The following is a 27,060-nucleotide window of genomic DNA, read 5'->3' on the forward strand; positions in this document are numbered from 1 at the left end:
ATGTTACAATACCTCAATTCTCAAACTAACGTTTTGTTGGCCACTAATGGTGTAGTACCACCAGTCTGCAGTCTCAAAACCCTTTTCATGTATATTACCAACTTTGATATGTTACTAATCTCAGCCTCCTCCATTTTTTTTATTTTTTTTGAGAAGGGCATTCTCCATTATTACTTTCACATCAAAGCATTATTACTTTCACATTACTAACAACAAAAGTGAACGTATATTGTCTAATGTCAATATTCAATTTTGCTATACGATCCACATGCATATAAATTACATAGAAAAAGAAAAAGAAAAAAGAAGGCAAAAATTCATCAAGCGTAAATTGAATTTATAATTTCTGACGGGATTTCTTGCTCATATTAAAATATTAGCAGATTTGTCATTTTGTTCGGGTAACAATTAGAGCAACGTACGTTAACAACATCGAATCTCAGCAAAGTGTCACATTCTATCAAGACTTTCTTGTAGAAGAGACAAGGATTTATTACCATCGAACAACAAATTTTGTTAAGCGGAAAAGAACAAGATCCATAAAACTTTTGTGTAACTACTGAGATAATTTGTACATTTCGGCACATCATATCAGACTTTAAGAGCATAGTCCTAAAACTTTTACTGGTGGAAGAAAGAAAACAAGACACAGAATTCCAGCAACAAATTACATCCGTCCATCCGTCCATCCATCCATCCATCCAACATCAAGCATGCCAAAAAATCCTGTGTGGTGTGTCAACCAAAAGCAAATTTTGTTCAAACAGTAAATTCAGGACTTATCTACAACTATATGAGCAAGGCAGGTTAACAGGCTGTCCCATGCCTTGAAATCAGATAATTAGAAAAAGAAATTTGATCTTGATACTTTTAATTAAAATTATACTGTAGTTCGCACAAGATGGTAATATATACCATGCAAGCTTAGTTGAACAACTTCCTGTGAAGTAGAAGCGCCAATCTCTAGCATTCTAAAGCATATGTCTGCACCTGCAAACAGTAAGGCAAATCATTTACCTTCTCTGGGGTCAATTCATTAAAAATGAAAATTCAAGAGACAAGAATATCACAGACATCTATGGTTGTACATCATGTTATTTCAATGTATTGCACCTTAAATTAAATGACATAAATAGTCCAAAGGTCAAGAACACTGAACCCTAACTTAGAATACGGTCAAAGAGTTTCAATAACCAACAAGAACTAGTGGCCTTCCAGCTTAAAACCATATAATATCTATACACATTTAACAAACTCAATCCTCTTGGTGAATAAAAGACAAGCTACTCTTTTCTTGCCTTTTTTCTGCCACAATAGCATATACTATTATAGGTGGTGGTGGTGGTGATTGGGGGGGGGGGGGGGGGGGGGGGGTAACACAGAGTACGCTGTATCAAATGAAGTCTCCAAAATGTTATTTCAAGATAATGTCTTAATACATCTTTTATTTCTAAAAGCTTCCTCAGGAGAGCCACAAATTCCTATGAGACAAATTCTGAGTTTCTATACAAGGTTCCAGAAAACCAACTCAACTAGTTGCTGTCTGTTAGAAAAGAAATAAGTAAAAGCCTGAAAGTAACTTTAAGTGACTCATCCCAATTCCAGGCATTAAGTCATTGGCATAGAAAAGTTTGGAGACAAGTCAACATCACCAAGTGTTTCCAAACAACAGTTTATCAGCTATACTATGAAAACAAACTTTTATCATTATGTAATATGCATAACCATCCAGAACCAATCTGAGAATGAGGTTTTTCTATATGGTGGCTATTCAAAAAAAAAAAATATACAAAACCATCCAAATAAATGCGTCATTATTACATTAAAAATGTGAAGTAAAAAAAAAATTAAAAAAATTTCAAGACGAGACTACAGATAACACACTGGCATTCAAGGAATAGAGACAAAAGAAAAAAATCAATGTAAACTTATTTCATGATCACAATCTAATATCAAACTCCAGATATTTGGAAATACCACTGAGGATGGGAATAAAAACACTGAAGAGAGAACTTAACTGCTAGCAGACGCATCCAATATTTGAAATTTTTTCAAGAAAGAGAAGAAAACAAAATAAAAAGGGAAACAAAAATACAACTAATATAGCAAAGAATCATTGGTTTATAGAAGACACCCATTTTATTTATTTACTTTTCTGATAACAATATAGGACACTCATTCAAACAACGAAAGATTGAAACTCTGTAACCTTGCTCACTAATCTACCTCTGTCAAGTTTTCTGCAGTAAAATAATTTGGTCCACTGCAGTTCGCACCGTGAACACCATCATATTGAAGAATTCTAAGTTTTCCTTCCTGCATTTTATTAGCATGACAGTTTTGTCAGTTAATGGAACATAGAAAGACAAAATGCAACATCATCTTAAGCACATTTGAGTTCTGACCTTGGTTCCATAAACAAGGCCTCCTCCGGCAAAAGGATGAAAGCAAGCAACATTGACCTCATCCTCTGCACTAGGAAGCACTCTCACAAGTTCCATATCTGAAACTCTGTAAACCTGGACGACAAAGAAGAACAATTAGCCTTTGAAGTCCATTGCGACCAATTCCAAACAAGTATGGTAGAGCATTAGCAAGCATTACAGACACAAAATAATAATGGACTAAATATCAATTCAACGTACCGATACTGCATATTACATTTTTTTTTCAATCATTCATTAAGTTTTTGTTGGTTCAACGAGAACCAAAAAACAACAGCTTATAATGCCCGAAGACCAAATAATGTGCTAGCACTTCCAGTTGAGTCAAATTTGTGCTGTCAGTAAAAATATTGCCAGCAATTTGCACTTGCTAGTGCAGGATGGGCTTTACAAATTCAGCTAAAAACTTTAATATAATATTTCAAGGGTTGGTTCACCAAGAACCAAAAAAATAAAAGCCTTCAAATCCCAAAGACCAAATAATGTGCTAGCACTTCCAGTTGAGTAAAATTAGTGCTGTCAGTAAAAATATTGCCGGCACTTTGCACTTTCTAGTCCAGGATGAGCCTTATGAATTCAGTTAAGAGTTTCTAATACAACATTTCAAGGGCTTTCTAGCTTGTTCAGTAATATCAAGTTTTTTACCTCCAGAACAGTGTAGATAGGTGATGTTGTTTCCCCATCAATGACAATGCTTTTAAGAAGAGAACCATGACGTCTACCATAGGCAAGTAGTATATGCTCGGAGGTGGGTGAAAACTGCATGTGAAGCAGAAAATAGGTGAGCATAACCCTACAAATTTGCATGATTTCAGAGATTTAAGCAAATAGTAAGCACAACTTTAAAAATAAGATGACAAACAAAATGCATTATCTAAGCAATAAGAAGCTTAGTTATATTTAACCAACAATTCACATGCACACCAACTCTCCAAATACGTGACTAACTTATCAAATTGCTACCCTAAGCATCAATAACTCCTGTCTTTGGGGCTGACTTCTTAGAAAGATAAATTCCAACAAGACATGACAGAAATGTCATAATTGGGATATTCTGAAAAGTCCAGTAAAATCTATCATGCCATCCTTTAGCTAAAGATAGGTGAAACCACCCTCGAATTAGCATGACCAAGTAATAAGTTTCAGCCATTACTTCCAACAGCACTTCATGTATTCGCTCAAATTAATTGCAATAACATGCTGAAAATGTGAGAAAAGGAACAGTAGAGAAGCTGCCATTTCAAGATAAGCTGGTATAATGAGCGTAAGAAATAAGACTTGAAAATACTGTAGGCTAACAAAAGTGTTAAGATAAAAGACCAACTAATTCTATGTACACTGTAGAAAACCTGATTTATGAAATATCTATTGATTAGCTAAAAATGGCCCTGTCATTTATTGCATCCACAACACTATTCTTCAAATTATAGATTTAGACTGATTCAATTGTCATCCTTCAGGTTCGTTGACATCTTGCACATGGGACCAGCTATAAATTTATCTTTTGTAAGTAATCAAGTTCTAAATTAATCTCTGCTGGCCCCAAGAACTATTGCATCACCTACTAATATCATTCCCATATGGCCATTTGAGTACTCATAATGTATTGAAATCACAAACATGACAAAAGTTTTTAGTACACAGAAAAAGCCACTTGGTAAATGAACTGAAGATGAATACCAGTTTATCTATTAAAATGCCACTTAGTAAACAAACTGAAATGAAACTGAAACGAATACCCAGTTGATCTTTAAAACCAACCTGAATTGAGGTCAAACAATGGGCTGCTCTAATTGCCCGCGATACAAGCACTGAACCAAAACTGTATCAACATGCAAATCACATTAGTTAACCATTAATCATATTAGAGAGTAGAAAAAGAGGCAATTTTGAAAGAAGCAGTGATGAGTAATTGAGCTTTACGTTGACTCCTCGAGAGAATATATACGAAGCTCGTACATGACTTGGTGTGCTGAAATGGGGTGGCGAGTTGGGGATGTTGAAGCCCCAGGTTCTTGATGGACTAATGTTTGTAATCCTGGATCAGTTTCCGTGTAAGGAAGCATGCAAGCAACACAGGCAGCTAAATATCTCCCGCAGGGTGAAAAATGGGCACCCATTTCACTGCAAACACAAATATTGTCCAGCAATGACATTATGCAAATATACTAACAGACTTTACAATTATAGTTATGAGGGGAAAACCCATGAATTTCACAGAGACAAGCATGCTTGTTGATTTCGAGCACCAAGTAAGAACAAAATATAACATCTACCTTGATATCAGTTTACATATCTATGAGAATCAAACCATAAAAACAACATACCAAAACCTTTACCTGCAAAGGACAGCATGCGGAATTGTCAAGCGACATCTTTCTGCAGTAAGTGCAGCACAAGGATTCTTTATATCATGTGACCATACTCTGAGCTTCACAGTGCAGGGCAACTCTGCAGCTGCTGCAGCCGCCAGTGATGTGGCAAGTTCAGACTGAATTCTACTTACAATTGGTTGAGTATCAGTGCTATCCTGCAGGATGTTACTGGAAGCAGCACCTTCTCTAGATTCTGATTCAGAGAAGCGGGAGTGTGGAATATGATGTTGGCCAGATCTTCCCGGAGCACCAGATAGGCCAATGCTGCCAGGCACTGCTAAAGAGGCCACCGGTGCGTTCGCACTATAAGGAGATTGATGAGACATCAAAGAAGAACCCATATGTTGAGCTGAATGATCACGATTACCACCACCAAGAAGCATTGGAGGAACACCGGCTTGGCTTTGACCCATTAACCAACCTTGCAAGAATGGTAGCTCCCAAAAAGTTCGATCTCTAATGGGTAAAAGATGCTGAAGTTGCCCAAATTCAGTGACAGCCGGTTGACTTGAAACATGTGACGGAATTCCCCTCATTACACCACCAAGAGTATCAAGGTTCATAGAGTTACCTTGTCCGCTCACCCCAGCAGGCTGCATTTCATCTGTATCCATAGCATCCACTGCATAATCAGAAACACCACTTTCTATCCCATTAGGGAAAGAATCATTTACAGAACCTTCTCTTCCAGGAGGAATCACAGGAAATGTCTCCATAGAAGGCACTGTACCATCTTGCTCTACATTAGAATCTGATTGCAAGTGCAACGAAGCAGAAGGCTCAATTTGCATGTTACTTGAACTGGCACGCCTACTAGCATGCTGCAAATCTATTCTTGAATCATCTATTGAAACTGAAGGCACAATCAAAAAAGGCAAGGAGGACATAAGAGGAAGTTCAGCAGCCAAGCTAACATGGTCACCGGACTGAGCATTTGCCACAAAGACAGCTGGGGGAGGATATCGCAAGTAACCAGGAGACGTTGCTCGTGTCATTGACGAATCTGAAGAGTCAAGATCATTGACCTGCATATCAGTACAATACTGTAATCCATATGATTGAGTGAGTAAATCATAAATTATACACCCATTGGATAATTCACCTCAGCAGTCAAAACAAATGGAGCAGCATGAGGGTGAAAATGTACAGCTCGAAGTGAGCGCCTAGTCTTCAGCACAATTATTGGCGAGGAAGCTTCCTCTTTGTTGTTGTAGGGCCATATGTACAACTGAAACACAATTTCAAGTGTCAATACTATGAGATCTGAGGGCACCACGGCCCATTCTAGCAATATAAAACTATTTGAGAAGTTTAAAGACAAGAAACACCACCTTGTGACCCGATGCAACAGCAAGGAGTTCTCCTTCAGCATGGAAAGCAATGGAAGCAATGGGACGATCTGTTTGGGAGGGGGGGGGGGGGGGGGCTTTCCACAATCAGAGTCAATGCATGATGGCAATAGTATAGGCTTTATACATAAACTGTAAAACATTTTTGCAAATTGAACTGAAGCAAAAATCATAGAACATACAGAAATCACATGATCCTATACACTCCGATGTGTTTGCATCCCACAAGCGAACTTCATGATCCAAGCTCCCACTTGCAAGAATTTCTGAACGTAATGGGTGAAACCTAACCTGTAAATGCTCCATTAGCATGATTAAAATAATAACATTACTTCTTACATCCTTCAATAAATAATGTCATTACACACTGACTTCACTAGGGGAAAGTTTTCTAGAATAATATTAAGAAAAAAAAATGAAATTCAATATATCAACTTTATATACTACTCCATTTGCTTCCTTATCTAAAGCCCAAAGCACTACATTCTCATTGCATAAACTCCAAAACAATTACAAAATGCTATAACCCAGTCCTCTATAGATATTAGCCAAAAGTCCACAATGGAGAGGTTAAAACAAGTAGGCGACACAAAGCTTACCACCCATGGTGTCCTCCGATGTCCACTCAACACCTTCAAGCAGTTTCCAGTTTGGCAATCGATTATCTTTACAGTGTGGTCACCACTGCAAGTATCAAAAGAGTGTCAGCTTAAAATGCAATAAATTATATTTAACAAAAACAGATGAATCCGTAAGCTTACTGTGTTGATGCAAGTGTTCTTCCATCAGGACTAAATGCTGCCGCAATAGTGGATCTTGGAGGAGGCACCAAAGGACAATACTTTGCTGATAAATGCCGTAATGATTCTGCCTCAACCCTGGGAAAGGGTAAAAAATGTGAGAATCCATGCAAACAAATTTCCCATTATCAAAAAGCATTGTTCCATTCAGAATTAGGCCTACCATGAAACAAGACCCCGTTTTGCATCTCTCACTGAACTGTCGCTGGGCCCACAAGTCTTCAATTTAGAAGCATCCACCCACTGCCTTTTAGGTACATATTTTGTTTTGGGCGAAATCTCTCTGTGTGCTAACAAACGCGAAACATTTCTAGCCCTAAATAGATTATTGCAAAGGTGATAAGAGTGAGAAAGACTAAGAATGAAGCCAAATTAGACAGCTAAAAGGGAACATATTTCAATTTCAAATCATAGTCCAGATGCATCATAAAAATCAATCTAAAAACCCATATGACTTCGAAATGTTAGTGAATTTTAATTAGAAGCAGGGAATAACAACATCAAACGAATTGAACAGCTGGAAAGTAACAACAGATTTAATTACAAATCGATAAGAGCAATGATTAAACGAATTATCATTCCGATTGAGAAAAAAGCGGAGGAATTCGAAATTCTGACCTGCGGCGGAGATGATTGGACGGTTGTGATCGGAGGGAATTTTGATCGTGAGGCCAGGAAAGTCCCGTCATTGCTCTAGCGAAACGTCATAAGAAAATGACCAATAACAAGAGTAGTATTTTATAAAAAAGACAGAATTGATCGGCGGGGCATATCCTGGAACCCTAATTTCACAACTTCTGTCAATCTCGCAAGAGCAATTAGAATCTGTGTCAATTTGGGGGGTTTTCAGTTTCAGATGGCGACGAGACCTAAAGCCAAGGGCTAAGCCAGGAGGGCTTAACCGGAAAGAGGCGAGTATATTTATGTCATGATTTGCGCCTGGGTAATGTTATTTTCCACAGCTTTTTTTTTTTAACCTTTTTGACCAAAATCGCCTCCTCCGCGTGGATCTTCTAACAAGGGTTGTTTTTTCACAGCCCGTAGTATTAACGGGTTGGGTTTGAAATGTCAAGTATTAACCCCACAATAATTCCTAAAAAAAAAAAAAACCTACAATATTAACTTTTTTAAATATAAATTAACAATATTATTGGATTATATTTAAAATAAAAAATTAAAAAGGGTAATTTGCACCCCCGAGATTTTGCCACTTTTCAGTCGGATAAATCTTTGCAGGCCGTTTGGGTAGCACCGTAGCTATTAGGTGATCGAGAGTGAAAAGGAATAAATAAAATAATTCTCAAAATCCATTATTTCAAAATAACTGCATTCATATTCATGTCGTCGTCAGATTATAAGTTGCCTCTTTTTTTCTTTTTCTTTTTTATGATATGAGACTATTGCTCAAATTACAACTCATATTATATGATAGTATAATTGATATGTACAATCATATATATATATATATATACTGAGACCTGTTGACACCAATGCTGATATGACACCGTTCAGATTTGTAACCCTCTCAAATATTTGAGGGACGTCAACTCCCAGCCTGGAAAAAAGACTACCTTCACTCAAACTCTGGAGCTCCAAGAAATGACATTTAAATTAAACTCATGTAATGCGTCTGCAGAGGCTCGAACCACTTCCCTCACATTAGCCCAAGATGTTTGAAAAAAAAAAAAAAAAACTACCCCTATGCTTCCTATCTTTAACCTCCTAAAGTTCATTTAAATAAAAACCAAATTCCATCTTCCTCGTTATAGTTAAAATTTATTTTTTCTCCAAAATCAGACATTAATTATGTCGTCGCTATCTTCTTCTGCTGCTATATACCATTTTTCTATGGTTCATGGAACTGATAATATGGACGATCCAAACTCCATAATTCTACAAATAGCTCTCATAAAAGATGAGTAAATAAAGTTTCAAAGAAGAAGAAGAGTAATAATTATAAAATCCTCATCAAAATGGGGTACAATTTTGTGCGGAACATGCACAATTACTTTTACACATATTGGAATAATTAAAATTGGATAAAATCATCGTGAGGCTCCCCACACGATATTCAACATTTTCACACTAGCAAGCTAGGATAGGAATTGGGATCCTCCAACCTGTAGTAACTCAGGTCACTGTTAAATGCCTGAAATGAATAAATGAGAAACCAAAGTTAGTTTCAGAACCAAATAATGCTGGATGAGTCGTAAAAAGTAACTTAGGCACCACTGTAAGAACATTAAGCAGCATCATAATATTGTTTCGTGAGAGGGCAATATTTCACGCACAGACACATGCACCATGACAAGCGGCAGCGTGTAGTGCAATTACCAAATATTGACTTGCTGGTCCACATTATCAACTTAGAGAGAGATAGAGAGGGCATGAAGATCAATAATTGTGCACTCGCTCAACCCTTTGGATGAGTCTAAACGCTTGATTTTTTTTTTTTCCCTGCAAACTATCTTTCGCTGGTAGCAGCATAATATTAACTACAGAACACACTGTTTTATATTTCAACATGGAATATTCCAACTTATGTGAAATCACAATCACTTTCTTCAGAAAAAACAAGAACTAGGAGTAAACACACATCCAGAAAATTAACTCAGTCAATATGTAATTATGAGTGAAGGCTAAAGAATATTCATGACAACATTGGTAACCAGTGGAAGATATCCTTTCAAGTTGGCTTTGATTTACTCGCACAAAGTTTAGTCTGGAATTTACATCCACAAAATCACAAATGGGTCCAGTCCCCATTAAGTTTTTATGATCAATCATGGGAAATATAATAATCATTTCCATACAAAAAAACATCAATGAGCTAACACACATAACAGTTACAAAGAACAGTGGTCAATCCTCCAGTCCTACACCCCAAGAACTGAATTCTGAAAATTAAAATGTAGGATAAATGCAAACAGTACTATTAGATGTGAGCACCGACAAAGTTGTAGGGTTACCTTTGGAAGAAGTCAGTTACATATTTTGACCCATTGTAAAAGATGAACCACATCAAAACCACCACCAAAACATCTGCCAAAGTTAAGGAACTTACAAGTGCAACACCATAGCAGAGCGCAATTCTAGTTTCTTTTCGTTTCCTTTATAATACTTTCATTAGATTGGTCAGAAAGAATGTGAAAAAGGATACTGAAAAGATAACGCTCCCACCAGTCCAACATGTAGAGTCCAAATGTGACATTGTAGAGATGAATCTTCCGTTGAATCCAATTCATAGCTCTTAATCCTACAGACGCATAATTACATATAGGTGTACAATGTAAGAATCAAGCTAAGACACCAATGAACACAATTAGCTCGAAACTCCAAGATATCAAATCTTTGAAATAAATACAAAAATTTATTCGCCTTAACTGGAAATGAGCCAGGTACCAAAAAGGGAAAAAAAAAAAAATTGTTCTTGATCTTACACTCACTTCAATGTTAACAAAGACATGCGAGAACAGATTGATTGGTAAACAAATCAGGTCATTAGTCTGACAAAATGTTCATCCAAATTGCCCAGACCTTTTCTAATAGATTCCTATGTTTGCTTAGATGGACTGCAGGTAACTGCCGCTCTTCATTTTAGTTATGTTGGATCTTAATGAAACGGTCGCAGATTGAAATAATGCTATTACATATCCAAAATGAAGAACCAATATAGGTTTCATTCTCAATCGTTTGCTGGGTTACGATTTGCAAATCAGTAAGTCTATATCTGCAAACCACCCTTTTTTATATAAACTTTCTTTGTTGGCATGAAAATATAGCTTAATCATGAACTACTCAAATTGTCATGCTTATAGAGAAATAATTACATAACAGTAACAGTATTCTGAACAATACTGATGGTGGAAAACTCTGAAGATTTCTCTTCTCAATACCTCACAGAGAAAACATGTACAGCATAATTTCCAAATTAAGCCCCAAGCAAAATTTAAATAAATCAATCAACCAAGCAAATTATCCTAATCAAAGAAATTGAAAAAAAAAAAGATCTAGTTTCGAACAAAAGAATCAATGATTTAAAGCGAATCATTAAAACACCCAGAGTGATGCGCTACAAATTCAGCAAAAAGGACACGAGAATTTAATGCAAAACTTTCTTTTTTTTTTGTTTTGGGGGGGGCGGGGTGTAATTACCAAAGGAACGGGAGACTGAGCTGCAAAAGAATCAATGGGCAAAGGCAGAGGCTTGGCTCCAATCAAAAGGAGTGGAGATTATTGAAGCCGAGAGGAACCAAAGTTTTAGAATTAAGTGATACAGCTCGCTGTGTTTTGTTGGAACTTTATTCGAACCAGATCTGTGGGTTTGAATAACAGAACTTTGACCCGTTGATATGAGATTTGACGGAGACAATTTCAAGCTTTCATTCCAGACCCGAACCGACCCGGAATTTTATTGCCATTTGGGCTAAAACGAGTATTCCAGTGCAGGGACAACGTAACTAAAAAATAAAAATAAAAAATCCATTTAAGATCAATTTTATTCAATTTTAAGTCAACAAGCCAAAGTGGAATGGGGTTCTTAGAAAAATCCGCAGTTCCGTACGCTGTCACTGATCAAATCAAGTAAAAAATCTTTATAAATAAATAAATAAAGTGCCTACGCCTAGTCTAGCAAGAATTGTTAAGAGAATTTATTGAATTATGTGTTGTATTGTGACCTGAGGGCATGTCACCTGCACTGAGTTAGAAAAAAATTATAGGTACAACTTTCATCAACATAGAAAATGGATTAGAGTTTTAAATTTTTACAGAATTTTTTATTTTTTAATAAATAAAACACCATTTATATTTCAGAAAGAAAAAAGGTAATAATTAAGCGCTATTGTGCCTTTCACAACTTACTAATGCAATTTAGTTATTTCAGTTGGTTCAATTGACACAAAAGCAATTATCACTGAACAAACAATATCTGGTAACACCCGGAGCTATGGCAAACAACCAGAGCAGAAAAGTACCAGAAAAAAACGCTTTTAACTGAATCGGGGTTCCCAAACTTGGCGTCAAATAACTGGAAAACGAAGGAAAATCTTCTTGAATACAGCAGACCGAGTGTAGCCTAAAACTTACCATTGGTTTCAGTAGAAGTAAATTCATTTTCAGATAGAAATACATAATCCTAACAGTTATTTTATTATAATCGTAGTCTGAACAAACTGAATAAACTTGCTATAACTGGTGGATGAACGGCCAACTATACTCAAAATTCATAGAGCTTGATAGACACGAGGGAAGAGCACAAAGAACACAAGAAATGGGAATTTACAAATGAAATGAGTGCCAAAATTGCGCCGGCAGAGAGAAAGCCGCTGGTATACAAATTTATAAATGAATAACTATTGCAAAAGAACAGACTCTGTACAGAGGACCTTAAGATCTATTTCTGTTAATGTTCAAATGAGCTCCACAGGCTATACCTCACTGGATTGGCATGGTCCCCAGATCCGGATTGTGTGATCATCACTAGCTGATGCCAACATCTTAGGCCTTTTAGGATTCCAGCTCACACAGTTTACAGTCATTGAATGGCCAGATAAAATTTCAATTGGTTTAGAGTTTCGCCGATTCCAAATGTAGATCTGATAAGATAAGTCACAGAGATACAAATTAGAAAGTTCTATTTGCTTCACCAAATAAGGGACAGTGAATGAATGGATCCTACGTTTGTGGATGCAGTCTTGAGATAGAAACAGCAGAACCAACAACATCTTGTCCGAAGGCCAGAACAGTGAACAACATAATGGAGAAGATAAGCACTATAACATAGTTATTATGTCGGTTATAGGGCGAGCTGGCGACGCTATTATTGCCACAACTGTGTAGTGTCTGATGATATAGGGAAGAAATGAAAACTTTTTTTTAATTCAAAGGATAACACAACTTGCTTGCTTTGAAGGAGGGGAGAAAAAAACTCTTTCACTCCAAACCAAATGTCAAGTTAGACTGACATTTCAAATTTGCTGTCTGAAAATATAGGCAAGTATGGAGCAACATCAAGGATTCAAGATGAATGGAAAGTTCAGGAAATCAACAAAAAAACACATGCGCATGCATCTGCATCCTTTATATGCAAGAAAAAGCGAATACCTGAGAATTCTCACTGCCACTGGCAATAAATGTACCATCCAAGCCACCAAAGCAGGACCGTATCACATATTTGTTTTGGCTGTGGCCCGTATACTTAAATGGTTTTTCCCATTTTCCAGCAACATCCCACATGTGGATCTCTTGGCTGTTTAAGTTGACAATGAAGTTCTTACAATCTACCGAAACCGACAGGGATGTGATTGGGTGCTCCTCAGAGATGACCCTCTCAGCATATGTCCCCAAATTTAGTATCCGAATATCTTTATCTGATAAAACGCTGATAAGATTTTCCCCATCTGGTGTCACAGCAAGATCCAAAACCTTGGGAATCCTCGTCCCCCTCCATGCTTTTATCTCGTTCCCATCACAGTCGCACATGAAGATGCCCTTCTCAGTGTCAGAACTGCCACAGACAAGTCGCTTTGAGTCCGGAAACCAAGCACATGAGCTGACAATGAAGCCATGATCCCCAAATGTATGCTTGCAGATACCTGTTTCCACATCCCACAGCTTGAGAACTTCTGCATTTCCACATGTGAGCAACTTTGTGTCATCAGGGCTCCATGCCACAAAGGAAACTGGGTTCTGGTGGCTTCGGAGAGTGTGTTTCAATGTCAGTTTACTGTCTTCCAGCACCTAGGAGGAGGAGTACAAAAGAATGAATCACTTTTACAAGTTTACGTAGTAATCTATAATCTGGATATCAAATCAATTACATGCATCTATAAGCTTAAGCAATTATCATACATGCGTGTGTGTGCTTGGAGCAAGTGTGTGTATTTCATGTTTTACGAATCGTATATAACAACATCACTGAACAACAACAACCTTCCACATGGTTCTTAAAAGTTCATTTCCAATTGACGCTATAGTTGGCAACCAATTTTAGTTTTGTTCACTAAATGTTGCAAAAGAAAAAATTGTTTGGAATCCAGAGTAATACTCAGAAAGTACAATATTTCAAAAACATTTATACTCTCTGTGTGTTACATCGATTTCAAATTAGCAACTTTACCATCAAAAGGGGTAAAGAAGCTTGATGTAATACTTCTAATAGGCAATGGCTAGGATCACGTCTGAAGCATACCTTCCATATGATGGCTGAGCAGTCACTTGATGAAGATGCTAAGTACTCTCCATTGTTAGAAAATTGTACAAACCAAACTTCATTTTTATGCTCAGTCAGTATCTGCAACAATAAGAAATCAATGGAGTTGCATATATATAAAATATATAAAAAAGCAAGACACAGTGAGCAACAAATACAAGATATCCACATACATAAAATATCATAAAACAGCAAGCCACTGTGAGCAAGAAATACAAGATATCCATTTGGCATAAATCACAGTATATGTATTGTTTCCTAGGGTTACGCTTAGATAATATTTTTCTTCTACTGAAAATAAGCATAACTATCTAGATGCATGACCATGAACAAGTTTAGGAATTTGCAATCAACAGCAATGCGTATGGTATATACAGGATTCAAGTCCTGCCATGCATTTTTTGATAGGACAAGTACTGCCATACTGGATTGAGAGTTTCGAGAATAGTCTTGAAAGATACCAGCTTAAGGCAATTTAGAATGATACAATACGGTCTCTAATAAACATTTAACATTTAACATAGGGTGAAAAAGCCTTTGTAACTTTGCAATATTGACTTGCTCAACTATCCAACCTAATTTTGCAAAAGTGAAACAACGAAAATATATTGCTTTCAGTTCATTCCTCCACTCTAGCTAAGCTATGTATAAATTTACATGGTTTAGAAAGGAAAACCAGAATGATTATTTGGGAGAGGCATTATCTTAAGGTTGCTACATTACCAATAAAAGATCATAGGGTCTTCTGATAAATTCTATATATAAGCATATGTAGAAATGCATACGCAAGAGGCATCTCCACATGCCATAAGAAGAAGATGGATAGCTGTTAGCAACAAGTATAAGCTCGTAGCCTAATATTTCATTAATATAATAGAGCTTGTGTCATAAATTTCCAATCAAGACGTTTTTGTTACAATAAGAAGCATTGCTATTCTAACCAAATAAAAAGATCTTCAGGGAAATTCACAATTTAATCACCAAATAATGATTCTAAGAGGAAATCAATACTATTATTCTCCACCCCACGTGTAATTTTGGTAAATAGGACTTGGGAAATTGACTTCCTGTGTCACTCTATTAAAGGACTCATTTTGAAGGGAATTGTAGCTTATAAAATTTCTAACTATGAAAAATGTTAGAAACATTTTAGAGATTGTGTCATAAACTTCCAATCAAGACCTTTTTGTCACAATAAGAGGCATGGATATTCAATCAAATAAACAGATCTTCAGGTAAATTTACATTCTAATCACCAAGTAATGATTATAAGAGGAAATGAATCAATATTATTATTCTCAGCTCCACGAGTAATTTCAATAAATAGGACTTTGGGAAATTGATTTCCTGTGTCACTCTATTAAATGACTCATCTCGAAGGGAAATATAGCTTATAAAATTTCTAACTATGAAAAAAGACAAATTGTATTCTATAATCTAAAATTTGGCAAAATCCACGGCCCTTACAATTTTGTAGTTTTAACTTTGAGTATTTTAGCAGTTACAGGATCCAACTCTCTCGCTAGATTTATTAACGCAGCAACGGTATCGATTTCAACTGCAATAAGATGCATACCTGAACAGTCTCTGTGGGGATTTGATTGGCAAAATCCACGGCCCTTACAATTTTGTAGTTTTAACTTTGAGTATTTTAGCAGTTACAGGATCCAACTCTCTTGCTAGATTTATTAACGCAGCAACGGTATCGATTTCAACTGCAATAAGATGCATACCTGAACAGTCTCTGTGGGGATTTGATCTCTACCACAGCAATGATCCTCATAAAGTGAAATGGCAACTGATGAATTGTGATATTGACATGAATCAATCTGAGATGTAACAGCAGTTTCAACAAGATGTTCCAATCTTCTCTCCGGCACCACTTCAGGTGGAGGAAGCAGTCTTTCCAGCTCCACTAACAACCTTTTTCGCAGCTCAAGAACTACACCCTCGTCTATCTTCCCCAAGTTCATCCCCTCCACGCAGAGCATGCTAGAAGCAAGGTTATGAATCTTGTCCTTGCTCATTTGCAAGGACGAAACCCGTTTCCTCAACACATTCAAAGCCAAAGAGTCATCCCCGCGATTCAAGTACTCCAAAAAACACTGCTTGAACACCAGAAACAACACCGAGGCTCTCCTCTCATCGTTCAAATCCGTAATTGCAATAAGGGTATCAATACAACCATCCCAATCACCATTAAGTATTTGCACTTCCAGCCGTTCAAACCCTTTAGACTTGTATGATACACCGGACTCAGACTCCAGACAAGAAGCAGACTTTTGATACCCTAACGAATACAAGCATTGAACTATAACTCTCACAAATTCGTACTTCTTTATTAGACCTCTTGGGCCTATCATTGTAGATGAATTCTCCATCAAAGTGAAATTTCGAGAAATTCTACTACAACCTTTTGATGAACCCAAAACTCCAAAATTTCTCAATAAATTCCAAAAATAACAAATACCCAAAAGCCAGATAGGGAAATAAAAATCTATAAGTTCAAAGTTTACTATATATATACATATATGTATATCTAGAAGAGAATAATACAAAAGAGTACAACTACACTTACATACCCAACTGAGCAGCTAGCAACGAGAAGACAAATTTGGGCAACTGGGGATTTAACGAATGAATGATGTCGAAATGATTGTTTCGTGGGAGAAACGTTTCTGTTGTCGACACCTCGATGGATCCGTAAAATAGCCAGCCGGCTCTTTGCCAGTCAATCGGACGCTGTCGTTTTAATGCTGGATAAGCCCATGTTGTCGCTCCTCATCTACTGTTGCTGACAGTGCCAACCCAGCCGTGTAATTTAGAGAAGGGAAAAGGACATTCAACCCTTCAACATTTAGTAAAATGGACAAAAAATCCCTCAACGTTTTAAAAATGACTTATAATATTTTTTCGTTAACAAACATCATTTATTTTAATAGTAAATTTATTTTTAATTTTTAATTACTATTATACCTTTATAATAAAAAAATTAATATATTAATTTGAGATAATCATAATTAATAATTTTTTAAAAGCTTAAAATTGAGATACAATTATTTTTTTGCCAAAATTATTTACTATAAATTATACCTTTCTAACAATAATAATATAGTTTTGATTCCTCAAAGAAAAAGGGTTTAATCAAATTTCGTTTTATTAGTAATAATCACATATGAAAGGTTTGATCATTAGAAAGGTATAATTTATAGCAAATAATTTGGGTAAAAATGTAATTGTATCTCAATTTTTAGTCTTAAAAAAATATTAATTGTGACATATCTCAAATCAATATATTAATTTATATTTATTATAAGGGTATAATAGTAATTAAAAATTAAAAAAAATTACTGTTAAAACAAACGGTGTTTATTAACGAAAAGGGGGTTATAAGTCATTTTTGAAACGTTAAGGAATTTTTTGTTCCTTTTCCTAAACGTTGGGGGGTTGAATGTCCTTTTCCCTTTAGAGAACTATCCCATTAGAATTTTTTTTTTTTTTTTACCCCCACAAAACTCTAGATATTATCAGATTTTTTAGTGTGTTTTATAAATTACTTGGTGGACTATCTATCCATTTAAACCCAGTTTAGGTTTTGCTTCGGTTTGTACATGATATGATTAATAGAGTATTTAATGATTTTAGATACAGACTCGCATATTAAAATTTCTATTTCTAAACTGATATAGTTAATAAACAAGTGATGTTAATTTAACATAATTAATAATCGTGTCATTTTAGGAAAATATGAAAACACACTGCATCATTTTAATACGATTTAATTATTAAATGTGATCAATAATTGTTGTAAAATTTCAATTGTTAAAACTTGATAGTATTTATTGTGATTTCTAAGCTCGTAATTATTACAACACTTTTATAATATAATTTACTTGTACGGATAATTTTATAACATAAAAATTAATCAAAAAATTCGTACAAAAAGTTATTTGTCGGGTTCAAATGTTCAATTGACCTCGCCCTATTTAACATTGCCTATGATTTGTGCAGTTACAAAATTGGACTTGACTAATTGGATTAACTTAAAATAAAAATGAATGGTTGGCTTTGTAACCTTATGAAATAACCTACGTTCTGAAAGATGAAGGGCGAAGGTTCAAATCCTAACACCAACAAAAAGTTGATGCAAAAACTTTAGTTCCCCCTCTTATTAATAACTATAAAATAGAACCGCGTTTCAAGTGGTTTTGAAAAAAAAAATTAGTATTATTTTTTTTCTTACTTTACACTTGATGAAACTGATAAAAAATATAAATTGATTTTTTTTAAAAGATGAGGCAGCCTTATAAAAAATAAAAAAAAATCTATTAGCCAGCAATACAAATAAATAAGCAACGCAAGATAAATAATAAAATAAGAAAATATATTATAAATTTATTTTATTCATTCCAATTGTGTGTGTACAAAACAAAAAGATGAGCTTTCATTTTATAGTTACATAATCACTCCATGAAATTAATGAAAAATTATGGATCATAATTCCCTGTGAAATTGTGGGAGTTATAGGGAAGTTAAAGGTTGCCAATGAGAGATAGTGGAGAGACTAAGATATATATGTTATGAACATCTACATTTATTTTAATAAATTCATAACACTCCCTTTTGGATGTTCATTACAAAGAATATGTCTCATTAAAATCTTTACATAATTGTTATTGTGTAATAACAATTAAATTAATTATGAGAAGATGAAAAGTCAAATTTAAAAGAAAATTTCTCTATTTATTAGATAATAGAGAATATACAAAGATGAGAAATGGTGATGCCACATCACCTCCTTAAGTCTCAGCTTTATATATATACTAGAAAATAGAACCACGCTTCACGCGGTTTTAAAAAAAGAATTTAGTATTATTATTTTTTCTTACTTTACACTTGATGAAACTGATAAAAAATATGAATTGATTTTTTTTAAGATGACGCAGCCTTATAAAAAACAAAAAAAAACTATTAGCCAGCAATACAAATAAAGAAGCAACGCAAGATAAAAAATAAAATGAGAGAATATATTATATAGTGATTTTATTCATTCCAATTGTGTGTGTACAAAACAAAAAGATGCACTCTCCTTTTATAGTTACATAATCACTCCATGAAATTATGAAAAATTATGGATCATACTTCCGTGTGAGATAATGGGAGTTATAAGGAAGCTAAAGGTTGCTAATGGAAGATAGTGTAGAGACTAAGAGATATATGTTATGAACATCTACATTTATTTTAATAAATTCATAACACTCCCCTTTAATGTTCATTACAAAGAATATGTTTCATTAAAATCTTTACAAAATTATTATTGTGTAATAACAATCAAATTAATTATGAGAAGATGGAAAGTCAAATCTAAAAGAAAATTTCTCTATTTATTAGATAATAGATAATATACAAATATGAGAAATGATGATGCCACATCACCTACTCAAGTCTCAGCTTTATATATATATATATATATATATATATATATATAGAACCACAGGTCAGGACGTAGCACACCAACCAGCGGCAACTATGTATTGTGTACCATCCTTTGAGATAAGGATGAGAGTGTGAGTGTGACAGGTAATGGGCCTACACGAACGTTCTGTGGATGGTATCAGTTTGTTTGTCAAAGATATAGTACAACCTAGCACAGCTCAGCTTAGCCCAGCTCTATCAGATATCTATGGAGCTGATCTTTCTCTTAGCCATGGAAAACCCAAACAGTAATAGATTAGGAAACCAAGCAGTTATATATATATATATAAATAGATTAGGGTAGGTAGGTGAATTAAAAAAAAAACTTAAAATAAAAATGAAGATATATTACCATCAATTTATTAAGTATTATTAGATACTTAAAATTATTTTATTTAGAATAATAAATAATAAAGAAAATGTTATTTTAAATTTGGCGTATGTTTTTATAACCTTATCATACAGACGGCAAGTCGAAAAGATTTATAGAGTCTGTATGAAAACTTGCTAAGATATTCATAGCATAGAGGACATGTCATATGATTTTCACTCAGGAGTATAAAAAGTATGAAATGTCGTTTATTTGACATGTAGAATTGTAGATGACAGATTGTTCAATTAACAGAACTCGAATGACAAATCGTTGATGGTTTCACCACGTATATGACAATAATAATATGCTATAAAACTTTTACAGTTTTACCATGGTGTAAATCGTGTATGACTTGGAGGTTGTAAAATTTTCAAATAGATGATATGTCATACAGATTTTGAAACTTGTATGATAGTTTATATTTTCAGCATATATATGTCTTACAATTAACTGATTAAATGATTTAATAAAATTAATTTAAGTTTAATTATTGGGTGGCTATTTGAACCCATGGAATTCTTCTTATATATACCCATCTAAACGATATGTATATTAATTATGAACAATCAAAATTTTAAAATCTCAAAATTACTCTTCAGTCACTTTCTCTCACTATTATTTCATATTTGTATTTTATCCTTTTTTTTCTTTTTCTACGATCACATTATGTAAATTGACCTCTCAATTTCATCATTTTAGTCATTGATTCTTTTTTTTTAGTAAATTATTAACTTGATTTCTTTCTTTCTATTAGAATTTTCAAATTGGCACAAGAATTTGAATATTGGTTAACAATAATACTACACATCTCAAATATAAATTCCAAAATGCATACTACTTATGTGGCACATCCACATCATCTCCTTTATAAACTTCTTCTAAATCAAACTATGCCCCTCTAAAATATCTTATTTTTATTTTGTCCCTTCAAAAATTAAAGTCTCTCTCTCTCACTTTTTTTATTTAATTTTTATCTCAATTTTTGGATAATTAAAGATAGTCAAGAGCAGATTCAAAATACCGGCCAAATAGCTATTTTCCACAGCTTCAGAACTAGAAACACTTGCCACTTCAGCCTTGGCCGAAGTGGTGGGCTGCTGCCCTCATAAGCGTGATGGCAGCGGTTCAAGCCTCCACAAAAGCATTGTGGGGGCTAAATATTCTTAATATCTATAAACCTTTCTCCCTTACGAAATGCGAGTGAAGTATGGATATCTCTCATATGTTATGAGTTATTTGTATGGGCATGTATTTCATAGAATTCAATATAATAATGTAAGTACCAATCATGTGTATGTGATTGTAAATATCAGTGTAATATATATGTTATAATAACAGTTGTTGTAAATATCTGTGTAATGCAGTAATCTGATATGTAATCAGTATTAAAAAAAAATTAGAAAATCAATCTTGTAATTACATTATTATAATAGCAGAACGAAGAAACCAACATTATTATAATAGCAGAACGAAGAAACCAAAATGAGAGTTCTTCAATTAGTTATATTTACTTTATGTTTATTTCAAATCTTCAAATGCTGAAGTTTTCGTCCATTATTTTCAATTTGATATCTTTTCACATCTATAGCAGTTAGGGATGGCAATTGTACCCGCAAACCCGCAAACCTGCCCAAACCCACCCGCCAAAACCCGTCCGTTGCGGGTAATTTTATCCGTTGCGGGCGGGTTTAGTATTATAAATTAAAACCCGCATATGGATGCGGGTGGGTTTGGTATTAACCTTATATCCGGTGGATACCCGCATGGATATCCACCAAACCCGCAATAATTTTTTTCAAATATTTTTAATTTAATTTAAATATAAAAATATATAAAGAAAATAATGTAATTAATCAAATTACCAAATAGTAAAAGGCTCAAAGTTGTGTATGTGTGTATATGGCTCATCTCTTATTCTAAAGTCATAACCTAAAGAAAACTAAAGGCATTTCCCTTCGAATTAGTATTTGAAAATATTAATCTTAATTATTATTTTAGGCATTGTGTTAGATGGGTGCTTATGGTGGTGAATAAAATAAATATATTCTCTTTGATCTTGTTTTAAATGATAATATGAAATGTAATTATTATTTTTAGATATTAGTTTGTGTTTTTTAAATAGATTTGTATAATTTATACTTAAATTTGAGAATTTGTGTTGAATTAATGTGGAAATTTTAATTTTTCATTTACATTGTTTAAATATAAAATTGAATATGTTATATGGAACTTGAGGTTATTATTATAAATTTATATATTAAATATTTGTGATTTTAAATACGGAAACCCGCAAAAAATCCGCCGGATACCATTGCGGGTTTGGTAATTTAAATTTTGTGCGGGTTTGGGTTTGGTAATGGCAAACCCGCTGCGGGCGGTGCCCATTGCCATCCCTAATAGCAGCAATACACTCTCATGCCTCACTTGAATCCCGCTAATAAAAAAAATATTAACTAATAAAAAATTTTGCCTAATTAACGTTTAAGTGGAATTCATTCATTAAATAAGTATTATTATTATTATTATTATTAAACATGTTTTGTGGTTAAAAATAAAATGGAGTATATTCATCCCGTAGCCTTATTCCGTAAAATGCTCCAATAAATCTCCACAAAATCTCTAACCTTTTGCCACATACTCAAATTATTATTATTATTATTTAGCAACTCAAATTTTACACAATATTATACAGTTCATGAATAATAAATCATACGTTACGGATCGAGGGTAGAGGGTCGACCATTAAAACGAGGAAGAGAGCGCCGCATACCAAATATAAAATGCCAACTTATACAGAACACATGATGATGGGACAAAATCAGAGTCAATTAGTTTTGTCTGCCAATAAAGCTTCATCATCATGCTCAATCACATCACCTTTCTCACCCAATAATGTCTCAACAACCGAGCAATTTCCTTGTCAAGTCCACCGCGTCTACGAAGTACAAACTACAGCTTCGTATGCAAATGGATCTGTTATTTTAAGACTAAAGCTTCGGTGCTTTGCTGCCCGAATTTTGTTGCCTTCTTGGAGCAAGTGTTGTTATCATATTTCATAGGCATTAAGGTCAGGCCCTGGGATCCGATAGATGGGCACTGGCACGTTTAAGCCAACTGTTCAACAGAGACATAGCTTGGGCTTCAAACAAATCAAGGAATTGGGCCAAGCTCAACCCAGAGAATGAAAGCTACTGCTTCGTCCTCCAAGTCCGGCAAAGCACAAGGTTGCTGTAGCGAAAAAGTCACGAGTTGGATTCTTTATAGTTTTTTATACACTAATGATGCATTTCACTTCCTAGATTTGGAATTTAAATTTTTGACAATGTTTATTTCTTAAATTAGAGGTAAGAATCAAAATTAGAATCGTGGAGCACACCTAAAATGAGAATGGAGAATAAGAGATTAATTTTTAAAGGAGGTAGAAATCAAACCCTGATTCTCAAGATTGATTATTTTACCCCTCCAATTTATATTCATATTCTATTATATTTTTCTATCACATTATGTAAATTGACCTTTCACTTTCATTCTTTTGGTTAATGGTTCTTTTATTTTTCAGTAAATTATGAACTTTGTTTATTTGTTTCTATTATAATTCTCAAATTGGCACAAGAATTTGTATGTTAGTCAACAATAATGCTGCACATCTCAAAAGTCAAATCCCAATTCCAAAATACATACCAGATGACGTGCTACTTATGCGGCACATCCACATCATCTCACTCGTAAACTTCTTCTAAATCAAATGATGATCCTCCAAAATATCTTATTTTTATTCATGTCTCTCTCTCTCTTTTTTTTTTTTTATTTTAATTTTAATCTTATTTTCTGGATCATTGAAGATACTCAAGCGCAGATCCACATCATCACACAGGTATCGAAGCTAGCCATTTGCCTCCAATTTTTTTTTTTTTTAATTTAATAAGCATGTGATTCTTGTAAATTTGATACAACCCTCGCTGAAGATGTAAGAAGTAGATTTGTTGGTTTTCTTAGAGAATCGATCCTGAACTATTGTGATTCCGAGCAATGTTTTATTGGGGTAATTTTAAAAAACTTTTCTTGAGATTTGAGCTTGTTGCAAATAGATAGCGAGAATTTATTTATTTGTAAAAAATTTCCTACCGTCAGTTAATTTTAACATTGACCGTTAGTTGACTGTGTAAAGACAATATTACCCTTAACAATAGTTTGTAGACGGAAATAACTAAAAAAAAAACTAAAATTGTTGGCTATTTTACCCTCTTTAAATTATTGATATTTTCTTAAAGTTCCTACAAAAAAGATAAAATTAAAAACTTAAAAATCCTCTTTAAATTATTAATATTTCCTTAAAGTTCCTACAAGAAAGATAAAATTAAAAACTTGAAAATAAAATAGTCATAATCTTTACTTATGATATTGTAAATCTTTGGAATTGACAATGATAAAATTGTCAAAAAATAGGATTTGTGCTTTTTCGCGCCAACAATTTTAGTTTTTTTTTAGTTATGTCAGTCTACAAACCATTGTTAAGGGCAATATTGTCTTTGCACAGTCAATTAACGGTCAATGTTAAAATTAACTGACGGTAGGGGGTTTTTTATAAATAAATAGATTCTTGCCATCTACTTGCAACAAGCCCAAACTTCAGGGTAAGTTTTTAAAAATTACCCTGTTTTATTGTGATGAAATTCGTCTGATGGATGGTTTGCAAAAAAAAGAAAAATGATAAATAAAAATAAGATGTTTAATTTTTAAAGGGACGAGAATCAGTATAAAAATACTGCAGAGGGGCTAATTTGATTTAGAAGAAGTTGATAACTAAAATTATGTGTCACATAAGTATCTTGGGATATACACCGTTATTGTATTGTTAGCTTTTCTTTTCCAAACTTAGAAGTAAAATAAATTTTTATAGCTTTCATGACCAGTAAGTGATATTCATTTTTTGAATTTTCGGTTTCATTCTTCTTAATCGGCGAAGCCCATAATGAAATCGATTCTGAAAAATTGACAACCAGGTATCAATGTTTATTCACAGTTAAAAGTAAACATTTGAAGGAGCCAACGTTGAATTTGAGGAATTGAAAGAGAAAAGAAAAAATTGGGTTAATTATGTGATTTTGTCAATAATTATTTTGATAACAAAAACTTAATTAAAATAAATGATTTAGCGAGAAAATTGTCAAGTTAAAATAACTTCACCTTTAATTATTTTATATTATTAAGTAGTAAAAAACTAATACATATACATACGTACATACATACATACATATATATATAATATATATCTATAAAATGGAGAAATATTTCAATCATGAATTTTAAAGTACGGGAAAGTGCGGGAAACCTTTAAAACAGTATGATTTTAAAAGCTTAAAACTATAAGCCTTTAAAGCCGTGTGGTTTTAAAATTTTTTTTGGACTTTCCCGCACTTTAAAATCTCTGACCAGAAAACTACTCCTATAAAATGTATGTATGTATGTTTAAAAAATTTACACGAGTTATAAACAAATTAAAAATATTTCAAAGTATTTTATGTATAAGAAGAATAAATTAACCGGTAATGGCTACATTTAAATTGGGGCAGGTGCCTTTACAAAATAGTAAACTAGCGGCTATTGTATAATTAATCTTCGTCGGCTTGAAAATCATGATATTTATTTTGGTAACTTATCCCAAAAATTTATGGATAATAATCTCACCATAATCTATTTTCTAGTTTGGTCTCTTAATTTCTTGTTTATTTATAACAACAAACGCATTCTCTTATCTCATTTTATTTTAGGTTCACTTTCTATCTTAATTTATTTCCAAGTTCCTTTCCACTCTCAAGTCAGAAACGGCCTTGAAATTCTTATTTATTCTCTCATTTTATCTTTGTTTATCACCATCTCTTCATCCCTCCTTTAAAAAAAAAAAGAGGACAGAAAAAAAATGGGAGTTAGGGACAATACACTAGTGATGCGTTTACTTCATTGAATGAGAATTGGGTGGAATGTAAATGAGACAGAAATAAAAATGAGCTAGAATGTGAATGAGATTCTAATGTTTACTTGACAAAAATAAATGAGAATGAGAATGTGTTGGAATGACATTGATGTGTTTACTTGGCAAAATAAATGAGAATGAAAAATAAAAATGAGAATCAATTTACCAAAATACTAAAAGTATTAAATAATGTAATTTTTATTAATTAGATACATGTATAAATATTATTATAAAAATGATATTAATTAATAATGATAATAAAAAATGTTAATAATGATAATATTAATAATAACTAAAATAATAAAGATAATAAAATTTAGTAATAATAATAATAACATTTAAAATAATAAAATTAATTATGATTTGAACGAGTGTAATTTAGAAAATATGAAAAAAAATTAGAAAAATATAAAAGTTAGTTCAGAAAATGAGAATTCTCATTCCCAACACTCATTATGTGGGACTCAGATATTTTATTTTTATTTTGAAATTATATTTCTCATTTTTTTTATTTTCATTCTCTAAACATTCAAATAAACACACCATAGAATGAGAGGAAAAATATTTAAAAAAAATGAAAGATGATAAAATAATAAAATACATTAAAGAAAGATATTAATTTTAAATTCAGCATCAGCACTCGCACTGGCAATGAATAAACAGACATCATCCATTTTAATACAAAAGTAAACAAATCATTAAAAGCGGTTAATGAATATTTAATGTTAATAAAATATTTATTGTGAATAAAATATGAACTAATCTTTTCAATCCGGGTTTCACATGATAAAGTTTGACTACTAACTCAGATTCAGGGGGCTTGCTTTCATATAAGTCAAAAACGCAATCCTTTTCTTCTTTCCATTCTCTTCTTTTTGCTTCTTTTCCAGTTTACTTTTGGCCTTTTTCTAAAATTCCGAATCCAAAAAACAGAAACGGTTTCTCCAAAAGACGGTGGCACAAGCAAACGCACCCCCCCGGTTTGTCGTTTCGCTGGAAAGGCGTCCCCACCACGCGCTCAAACGAAGCGTGGGGACCAGACAGCCATCATTAATGT

At 33.6% G+C, this 27,060-nt stretch overlaps 3 protein-coding genes across 6 annotated transcripts; all 3 read right to left on the bottom strand.

The window, feature by feature from the left end:
- Positions 1–316: 316 nt before the first annotated feature.
- On the bottom strand, positions 317–8,003 carry LOC102630449 (uncharacterized). 3 transcript variants are annotated; one of them, XR_003065373.2, is made up of 15 exons: positions 7,587–8,003; positions 7,132–7,284; positions 6,930–7,046; positions 6,768–6,852; positions 6,351–6,459; positions 6,151–6,218; positions 5,922–6,047; positions 4,784–5,844; positions 4,368–4,568; positions 4,206–4,266; positions 3,090–3,203; positions 2,406–2,519; positions 2,210–2,316; positions 916–990; positions 317–726 (listed from the first exon to the last, which is right to left on the bottom strand). XR_003065373.2 is itself a non-coding variant. In XM_006479348.4 (15 exons), exons 1-14 carry the CDS (start codon positions 7,655–7,657, stop codon positions 964–966), a joined length of 2,397 nt encoding a protein of 798 aa, XP_006479411.2. In that variant the 5' UTR covers positions 7,658–8,003; the 3' UTR covers positions 317–726; positions 916–963. The 3 variants fall into 3 exon arrangements, 2 of the variants coding, with proteins under 2 accessions (XP_006479411.2, XP_024954363.2); XM_006479348.4 differs by having other exon boundaries at positions 2,227–2,316; XM_025098595.2 differs by having other exon boundaries at positions 317–990.
- Positions 8,004–8,892: 889 nt separating this feature from the next.
- LOC102630956 (uncharacterized) lies at positions 8,893–11,432 on the bottom strand. The gene is made up of 4 exons (XM_006479350.4): positions 11,124–11,432; positions 10,129–10,224; positions 9,938–10,010; positions 8,893–9,117 (listed from the first exon to the last, which is right to left on the bottom strand). Exons 2-4 carry the CDS (start codon positions 10,211–10,213, stop codon positions 9,099–9,101), a joined length of 177 nt encoding a protein of 58 aa, XP_006479413.2. The 5' UTR covers positions 10,214–10,224; positions 11,124–11,432; the 3' UTR covers positions 8,893–9,098.
- A 668-nt stretch (positions 11,433–12,100) lies between these two features.
- On the bottom strand, positions 12,101–16,981 carry LOC102631471 (WD repeat-containing protein WDS homolog). 2 transcript variants are annotated; one of them, XR_370828.4, is made up of 5 exons: positions 15,915–16,981; positions 14,161–14,262; positions 13,074–13,709; positions 12,649–12,950; positions 12,418–12,565 (listed from the first exon to the last, which is right to left on the bottom strand). XR_370828.4 is itself a non-coding variant. In XM_006479352.4 (4 exons), exons 1-4 carry the CDS (start codon positions 16,560–16,562, stop codon positions 12,398–12,400), a joined length of 1,554 nt encoding a protein of 517 aa, XP_006479415.2. In that variant the 5' UTR covers positions 16,563–16,975; the 3' UTR covers positions 12,101–12,397. The 2 variants fall into 2 exon arrangements, 1 of the variants encoding a protein (XP_006479415.2); XM_006479352.4 differs by lacking the exon at positions 12,649–12,950 and having other exon boundaries at positions 12,101–12,565; positions 15,915–16,975.
- Positions 16,982–27,060: the final 10,079 nt, after the last annotated feature.

This window comes from Citrus sinensis, chromosome 3 (assembly GCF_022201045.2).
Source record: "Citrus sinensis cultivar Valencia sweet orange chromosome 3, DVS_A1.0, whole genome shotgun sequence".
Classification (NCBI taxonomy): Eukaryota; Viridiplantae; Streptophyta; class Magnoliopsida; order Sapindales; family Rutaceae; genus Citrus; species Citrus sinensis.

Excerpts from the sequence above, each read along its gene's own strand:
- LOC102630449 (XM_006479348.4), bottom strand. The coding sequence starts at position 7,657 with ATGACGGGACTTTCCTGGCCTCACGATCAAAATTCCCTCCGATCACAA. Across the intron at positions 6,219-6,350 it reads TATAGGATCATGTGATTTCT|ATCGTCCCATTGCTTCCATT; the intron begins GTATGTTCTATG and ends CCTCCCAAACAG. Across the intron at positions 6,048-6,150 it reads CTGTTGCATCGGGTCACAAG|TTGTACATATGGCCCTACAA; the intron begins GTGGTGTTTCTT and ends ATTGTGTTTCAG.
- LOC102630956 (XM_006479350.4), bottom strand. The coding sequence starts at position 10,213 with ATGAATTGGATTCAACGGAAGATTCATCTCTACAATGTCACATTTGGA. Across the intron at positions 10,011-10,128 it reads GTGGGAGCGTTATCTTTTCA|ATGTTTTGGTGGTGGTTTTG; the intron begins GTATCCTTTTTC and ends TAACTTTGGCAG.
- LOC102631471 (XM_006479352.4), bottom strand. The coding sequence starts at position 16,562 with ATGGAGAATTCATCTACAATGATAGGCCCAAGAGGTCTAATAAAGAAG. Across the intron at positions 14,263-15,914 it reads TCCCCACAGAGACTGTTCAG|ATACTGACTGAGCATAAAAA; the intron begins GTATGCATCTTA and ends TTATTGTTGCAG. Across the intron at positions 13,710-14,160 it reads GCTCAGCCATCATATGGAAG|GTGCTGGAAGACAGTAAACT; the intron begins GTATGCTTCAGA and ends TCCTCCTCCTAG.